General features: G+C 35.6%; 2 protein-coding genes and 1 long non-coding RNA gene across 6 annotated transcripts in view; 2 read left to right on the forward strand and 1 right to left on the reverse strand.

The window, feature by feature from the left end:
• The window catches only part of LOC119074966 (protein kinase shaggy-like), a 42,987-nt gene extending 39,792 nt beyond the window's left edge, over positions 1-3,195 (reverse strand). The window contains exons 1-2 of one of the 4 annotated variants that reach the window (XM_037181369.1): positions 3,032-3,195; positions 2,557-2,853 (exon numbers count right to left, since the gene is read on the reverse strand). In XM_037181369.1, the coding sequence (XP_037037264.1) occupies positions 2,557-2,641 (85 nt within the window). In that variant the 5' untranslated portion in view covers positions 2,642-2,853; positions 3,032-3,195. Of the gene's footprint in view, positions 1-2,556 lie in introns of all 4 variants that reach the window. The other 3 variants (XM_037181367.1, XM_037181368.1, XM_037181366.1) reach the window with 3 other exon arrangements.
• LOC119074971 lies at positions 2,014-2,664 on the forward strand. The gene is made up of 2 exons (XR_005087284.1): positions 2,014-2,315; positions 2,358-2,664. It is a non-coding gene; the product is annotated as an uncharacterized LOC119074971 (long non-coding RNA).
• A 2,053-nt stretch (positions 3,196-5,248) lies between the features above and the next one.
• On the forward strand, positions 5,249-6,173 carry LOC119074969. The gene is made up of 2 exons (XM_037181370.1): positions 5,249-5,550; positions 5,608-6,173. Exons 1-2 carry the CDS (start codon positions 5,316-5,318, stop codon positions 6,069-6,071), a joined length of 699 nt encoding a protein of 232 aa, XP_037037265.1. The 5' UTR covers positions 5,249-5,315; the 3' UTR covers positions 6,072-6,173.
• The last annotated feature ends 2,096 nt before the right edge of the window (positions 6,174-8,269 follow it).

An 8,269-nucleotide genomic window follows, 5' to 3' on the forward strand; every position in this document is an offset into this window, starting at 1 on the left:
CAGTTTTTCTATCGACTGCATACAATAACATCATTTGAATTGTCGCGCCGAATTAGAATGCCATTAAAGTTTTGTTAGTCGTACTTTTGTGAAACGGATGGCAAAGCTTTTCTAGGAAGTGGTTCTTTATGTTCTCAAAGTTACTGTTGTGAATTTGCCGGTTGTTGTAGAGGAGCTTTTTCTGATTTTATTTATGTTTTTGACGAAATGTTTGTTCCTGTAAGTTGATTTTGCTAATGTAGTGCGAGTAGCATTTTCTTATAATTTGTTTTACTTATGATTTATGCAGAAGGAACATACACAGAACTTTTGTTGTGGGCAGTTTTTGCTATTTTGTACGAATGTAGTTATACATAGGTACGCTGCGTCTCTTTATACAGCTATGTTTTGTGTTGTTATCAATGAATTGTTTTTGTTACAGCCCTGATGATGTTCTTGAATTAAGAACGAAATATATTGGCAAAAACTAAGAAATTTGTCTTTTGATTGAGCTATTCCGACAACCTGAATCATAAATAATTGCAGCTATATTTAGGTATATTTATAGGCATATATAACTATTTTGAGCTATATAATGGCATTAATATCTGTAAAGTCATCATTTATAGTAAAAAAAAAGGTAAATATGGCGCTATATAGCGGTTCATATAGGAATTTATTAAATTTGACTTCGTATCGGGCTGTCGACATTGCCTTCGGCAATTTCTTTATGCATGATAACAAGGCAAAGAATGGGCAATGTAAGTGATTTTGGGGCTCATGGCTTTTCAGCAGAGAAGAGAATGAAGGGAGAGAGAGCAATACAGTATTTGAATTCAAAATTTACCAAAACCGACTACGGTAATTTTTTCGATTAAAAAACAATTTAGAACCACCCTAATTATGCATAGCGTTGTCGGCAGCCTTATAATCGTATAATGAAAAAAATCATAGAAAAAGGCTTATCACAAAGCTATTTAAGGAAACGACACTGTGTAGGGTCTTTCACTGGTCGTAACTGTCACTTCAGTATGAAAAAAGGGTCTAAAGTCGTAATTTACGACTCGTAAATAAAACGAGAATGTTTATTTGTTTACCGTGGGGAGAAAATAGGAAATTCCAAAAAGAGCGAAAGCTTCGCTCGAGTTGGGATTCCCTATTCCTCCCCGAGGTGAGCACATAATTTTTCATCCGTGCGGGGTTTTAACCACGAGACAAATTGCATCTATTTTACAAAATCAACACAAAGTGACACTTGTTGTTATTTGTGTATTTTTTTCATGTGTCGGGGCCGAAAATGAGCGAGTTTTGCGATTTTTCTCTGGTTTTCGACCCCTTACATGAAACATTTTTTGAGTATCTGTTCTGGACGTTTGATTTTAGGCAATTTCGCGAGTTGTAGCCCGAACGAAGTGAGAAAAATCTCAAAACTCCCTCATTTTCTGCCCCGACATATGAAAAAAAGATTTTCTCCCGTGAATTAAAGAGCGTCAACAAAACGCACTGCATTTGAGTGGAGGAAATAGGGTTATTCATGTTGCACGGATGAAAATATTTGACAGATTTGGATATCTTCAAAATAAAAAAAAAACGATTCGCTGAATTTGAACGACGCTTAAATGTTTAAACGCTTAAAACATTATCAAAAATGTATTAATCGCCAACAATGAAATATGTGCTAAGTTATTGTGACCTGACTCTGTTCTAACCCTTTGATAATTTTTTTGACCTAATTTCAGTTTATATATTCACAATGTAAAACGATATACGTAATAAAATGCTGTCTCGAAAATAGAACTTACTAAAATTTTACATATTGAATCAAAAAAAAATCTTTTGAGGAATCTAGATATCTTGTCAATATTGACTTCATTCCTTTTTGGTCAACAGTTGTCTTACAAAAAACGTTGAGAAAATGTTTCAGTGAACAAAAACTTGTAAACAATGAAACTGTAAAAGTATTTATTTTATTTCAGATATTTATGTGATTAATCACATTCATTCCACGTAAAAACCACGATAGGTTCATTCTTCTCGAAGAAAGAAAAGAAATTTTTTGGTGATAACCAAACTGATGAAACAACAACATGTAACAAGAATAAATTTTATTCAACAAAGCAGTTGGCTTTGGACATTTCGAAACCAATTAAGCTGTTTTAAATAAGTATTTACTCATTTTTTTTTTCAATTATGCGTTTGCGATGAGTATATATCTATCAAAAAGGTTGCATTCGTTAAAAGGCATTTTCTATAGATGTTATCTGGTTTTCGAAGTGCACAATATCTGACGTTTCGAATTAATCGCATTGATTGAATGTTTTCTCAATAAATTAAAGGTAATCAAATTATTGAAAAAAAAAAATTTGTAATTTTTGAAGTGTCATAAAAGAAGGCATTGTTCATTTGGAATGAGTTTTAACGCCATCTTGAATGTGTGACAATCGCCATCTTGAAATTAGATGTTGGTATATAAATATGTATATACCTACACTGCACACCAGTCAAACGATTTAATATCGATTTGTTAACGGAATTAACAACTAATCGAATTGGAGGAAAAACAGAAATTTTACTTACTGCTTATTTTCATGCCGCCAGGTACAGGATTGGGTGGTTGCTTATTACCCTCAGCAAATGAGGTTGTCCTTGGCCGTCCGCTCATCTCGCTCGTGGCCACAATTGGAAATTAACGAATTCTGTATGTATTACTCCAACACAAATTATAACACAAGTCAATCTTAACAAACTATTCCACTGCACCCTGTTCGTATACCAGCAATTAGTATTCCTCAGTTAAAATAGTTTTTGTTAGAAATTTCTACGGCTATTTCTTCTCTAAATTATAAAAAAAATCTGATAGTCCGCACTGTCAAACTGTAACAAAAAAATTATGACATTTGCCGCACACACCACTACTAATAAAGGTTTTTGTTCCCCACCCAATAAAATATGAAAAATTTTGTAGGACAAAAAAGTATTCACTTCGATTGTTACAGGTTAAATCACTGAATTTTTATTAAATCAACTTCACGTTGCTCATTATGCTCATTACCAGCTTATTTGTGAATTCGAACACTAGAAAAACATTTTAACACACGAATACGAGTTTTTTTTTAAGAACTGTAGAAAAAGTTGGAACGAAACGAATACGACATATTCGATATTGAAATTTATTCAACGTACGGTGGATACGTGAAGTTCTTTTTACACTGTCAACATGACACATTTGACATGCTCACCGAAAGCATTTCCTTTTTGTCAAGTTTTTATACTTGTACTCTGATATTCTTGCAGTTTTTCTTTTTTGGCGCAAAAATATGATTTATGTGGTGATGATATTCTTTCTTTTTTTTAAATTCTTACAAAGTCCTGAAATAAGTTCTGTTAAATTCTACCTTCTAGAATAAAATTTTAATTGTGAAATCTATGAATAATCGATTGAATTTTTGCAAGCCGAAGTCTGTGGAAAACTGAATAAAACCTTACTTACATACTTACTTAACAGCCATTTTTAACCCAAGCGGGTTTTGGCTGACTCCACAACAGCATTTCGCCATCTTAGACGATCCTCGGCAACAACTTTCCAATTGCGAATACCCAGTTCACGTAGAAGAAGAAGAAGAAGTTCACGTAGGTCCTCTTCCACACAGTCAATCCACCTTTTCTTGGGGCGGCCTCTGGGCCTCGTGTTCTCAAATTGGCTCACAAAAACTTTCTTTGCCACTCTATCATCGTCCATAAAGTTCGCCAAAATTATCCATTTTTTACCCATACTTTCAACTACTCACAACTAAGTGTGGATGAATTTTAAACCCAACAAGACCAAATCTGCCCCGAAAGTACATGCAATTACCTTTCTAATGACACCCCACACGACCCTGTACGTTTCGTGACCTACGAGAAATTTCCATAAGAAAAGTGCATGTTTTCGGTTTTTGGTCACCTCTCACTAGCCAGACAAGGTTCGACGAATTTTTTTGAAAGTGATTTTGGCTTCTAGGGACCAATACTTATCTAGGCACATATCAAAAAATCCACTAGAAAATGCGTCCGATTTCGGCAGGTCGTTTTTCAAAAGCGTCCCTCTTACGTTCGTCTTAATTGACCTATGATCAGGCCAAGTTCGCCTTCGTGATAACTCGAGTAAAGCGAAAATTCCTGAGCTAGGGTGTTGTAAGGTCTTTTGAGTATATGTACTGCAAAATAAACGTTATAAATGTCAAGGTTCTGAAAGAACAGGTTAAGACACTTACGAAGACGGGTGAAACACAAATCTTGACAATTCAGACATGTATATTGTTTGAAAAGTCAACTTGAAAACAAAAATTTTTTTTTGTTAAGTTGAAATCGTCATATGAAATTTTCCAAACAACCTAGTTGACGCTACAGGAAAATTTTGATCACACCGCCTTCGTGATCAACTCAAAAGTGTCTTAACCTGTTCTTTCAGAACCTTGATAAATGTAAAATAGGTTATTTTGGCGAGCATTCACACTCGTATCCAACAACCAAATCAAAGGCAGCGTTTTATTTGGTCAACTCGCTTTATTTTCATATAAGAATGTAGTGAAATTTATTTTTTAATTCATTACTTCATTTATCATTCATAGGTAATTCAAATTCTGAAGCGCGCTTACGGCGTGAACTCACTGCTATCTTGTAACCTGCTATAAGTCGATTGTACTTTTCACTGCTATCTTACTGCAGTGCATTGTCACTCAAACATTGCAGTGTCATCCTTGTGTTCATGTTTATATGTAAAGTCCTATAATGCTTCTAAAGAAAGCGAAAATGAAGAGTTTTAATCATCAGTATCTTTTGAAATTTTTACAATTTTTCTTTTGCGGGTCCCCTGGGAAAAATGAATTTTTGCAGCACATGGGAAAAATGAACTGGAAACCCTTTTTTGTAACTGCGATATAAAATCAACCGAAGGTTTTCGAGGTCTGTGATAGAACAATTTTTTGTTCTAAATGTAATTTTGCATCGTTTAAAAATAGCTTTGATCGATGGCTTTTTGTGAATCCCGCATCATTTCCCTGGAATTAGCAGCAGGAGTTGATGTTCTGAGAGAATAGGTTAAGAAACCACGAAGGTGACACCAACTTTGTTAAACGCACTCATTACAAATTGTATGAAAATTATTATTTTAGAACCTTGGCAGGAGCGTGTTCTATGTTCTATCCTAACATTCAATAATTAAAGTCATTCAGTTATTGTATTCGTCATTCGGCTTTTTCCCAAGGTTCTGAACCTTGCTTTTTCCGTCATCAACAATGACATTTACTGACATTTCGTTTTGATTACATTATTTTTAAGAATTTTTTGGTGATATTATGGATGTGATCCCTCCTCGACATAGGAAACAGCGCAACTCAAATTTTAAAACGACCGAAACGGGCGTCGTGCATCAAGAAAATGAACAATTTTCCAAGCGTGAGCTGTTAAGCAACTGGAACAAATACGACGATAACGTTCCACAAACTGACGCTCCACTTGCCTCTAATTTCGAAGAGCTGCTATCACAGCCAGCATCAGTGGGCGGTCACTTTTTGTTCAATTCGGAAAAAGGTTCTCTACTACATATCACTGTTTCGAGATTGACAAACTAAATGAACCGAATTTCAGGTTGGGAGTCCAACGACGACTGGTACAATCGCGACGATTATTTCCAGCTTAATTTGATAGAATTAAGCAAAAGTCTTGCGACCTTACCATACTATGAACGTCTGAGCTACTCGCAAAGCATTTTCAGTTCAGAAGAAATTGATGAAATGAATAGGCAAGCAAAATATCAACTTTTTAAATGGCAATCGAAAGGCAGCAACACTGGATCGTCTAGGGATGTCAAATGTGAAGCAAATGTACACAATATTGATCACGTACCACAAAATGATGACGATGATTTGGAGGAATTGTTAAAAATAACTGGAACTGGACATCGAAAAATGAAAATTTCAGAATATTCATCAAACATCAATCAGTCAACGGGTAGTAGCGTCACAATTCAATCGGTCCAAGCACGGAGCACTGCAGAGTCCACAGACGATATTCAGAAATGGTTGGACGATGTTCTGATACTGGACAGTTAAAAAGACATTCGTAATGAACATTATAGATAGTTGTAACATGGCACATATGGTATGTAGGATCGAAAAGATAATAGAAATTAATTCCACTTGTAAGAATGAAAATTGAATTTGAAATTTTGTAACCATTCCCGATTCGCTCTCCTCTTCAATTCATTGACGTTTTCTCAATTTATCTGTATCTGCAGTCATCACTCTTACCGTTACATCTACATCCTCCACCAGTGACTTTGTGTTGTTCATGCAAATTTGTTAATTTGACTGTCATGCAGATGAAGACTGTTTCGATTGCATCTACCTCTTTGGGTTGCACTGTTATCAGTTCCACCAACGCACTTCAAGCATAAGTTTGCAAATTTTGACAAGCATAAGTGGTACTTTGAATACGGTACTGAAACTTGACAGTGTGTTACACTGTGATCACTTTAGCTTGAAGTGCGTTGGTCGTATTCAAACTCATCGAACGGCTAATGTACTACCGTACCACCACAGAAATAGACAATCTGTTACCCAACAAACAAACTGGATTACGATCGAAATATAGCTGCGAGGAGCAAGTGTTAACAATGACTGGTTCCAACGTAAACTGAAAGCGGGTGTGGTATTCATTGACCCAATAGCTGCGTAAGACACAGTGTGGAAGATGGAGCTTGTTTACAAATTAATCAAAGCTGTGCGTTACCTCAGGATTGTTGATAACTGAATGCAAACGACGACAGACCGTATGATGGCCAGCATGCTCATTGACCGATTATTTCAAATCGATTGAAGCAGCCGTTAAAAAAACTCAACAATGGACTAGCACAAGGATCGGTTTTGGAGATTCTCTCAGTAATAGCTAGCCTAGGACTGTTCCATATTACCATAATCCCAGGACTTTTCATCTCGTTCATAGTAGAAGAAGAAAGAAGTCGATGCATTCTGTAGATTCAAGGATTTATATCTCTACAAATGATTACCGATTTGGACGTGGGACAGTTCGTTGAATTCGTGCGGATGCCCAGGAAGGTAGTGTAAGGCAATTGCAAGATAAATTGTTGATAGGGATTTCATATTGGATAAAAAAATTTCCTCGACTCTTCTGTGTATGTTCGGACTGGAATTCATCCAGGTACAAGAAACGTACAAGGTCATGTGGGGTGTCATATTATATGTAATTGCATATACTTTCAGGGCAAGTAAGGTCTTATGGGACTCGGAAGCATCTACGATGAACTATGCGAATTTGAAGTATTAAAGTGCTCATATTTTATCGTGGATGCTTCCAAGTCCTCACAAGACCCTAGTTGCTTGAAAGTACGTTAAAAAACCTTTATGCAATTCGGTGATGTTATTTGCAACTTACGCAGTATGTGTACCAATATCTTCAAAATTTATTCGATTTTCTTTATTGCATAAGACGTTGTATGCAACACGAATCATATGCTGGTATATTATCGCACACGACGTCTTGCCAATCTAGTGCGATAATATACCTTCATACGATTCTTGTTACATAAATAAATCTACCTAGGTGAAATAATAGCAGTGAAAAAGTGCTATTATTTCGCCGTCGGTAGATAAAATAGCGTTTTCACCTCTGTCCAAATGTTTATTTAGACACTTGGGGCTATAACATTCGCCTTCGGCTCATGCAATAGCTCCCCAAGTGACTAAATAAACATGTGGACAGAGATGAATAATAATATCTACTATTCTAATGACCTTGTTCGTTTCGTGTCGCTCGAGAAATTTCCAAATAAAAAGGGCATGTTTTCAGTTTTTGATCACCGCTTATTAGCCACAGAAGTGTCGAGGTGGTTTTTGAACAGAATAAACTCACCATGTCAAGTAACGGTGTTAAATTAGCACATAAAATAATTTTTATTACATACGCTCGGATGTCAAAATTAAACCTCAGGTCTATGTTGTTGCCTCGTTTTCACTTACGTAATAAAATAGAGTACACACTTGTCACTATCAGTCTCGGCAAGCCTCGACTTCTTCGTGACAAGTGTGTATATATTTCCAGCCAGCAACTCGGGACGACGAACTTCTATTCACACTCAAGAAGCAGTTTATGTTAGTTTCAAGAATTAATTTATAATTAATTATTACAAAAAAAAATTCACAATTTTCGACCTTATATTTAACAATTTTTTTAAAATGTTTTTTTTTGTACACTGAAAGTAAATAAGGAATTAGTAAATACTATTTTGATT

The sequence above is a fragment of the Bradysia coprophila genome, unplaced genomic scaffold (genome assembly GCF_014529535.1).
Source record: "Bradysia coprophila strain Holo2 unplaced genomic scaffold, BU_Bcop_v1 contig_151, whole genome shotgun sequence".
In the NCBI taxonomy this organism is placed as follows: domain Eukaryota; kingdom Metazoa; phylum Arthropoda; class Insecta; order Diptera; family Sciaridae; genus Bradysia; species Bradysia coprophila.

Bases quoted from the DNA above. Each gene is read 5' to 3' on its own strand.
- LOC119074969 (XM_037181370.1), top strand. From the start codon at position 5,316: ATGGATGTGATCCCTCCTCGACATAGGAAACAGCGCAACTCAAATTTT. The intron at 5,551-5,607 runs GTTCTCTACTAC...ACCGAATTTCAG, and splicing joins TTTGTTCAATTCGGAAAAAG to GTTGGGAGTCCAACGACGAC.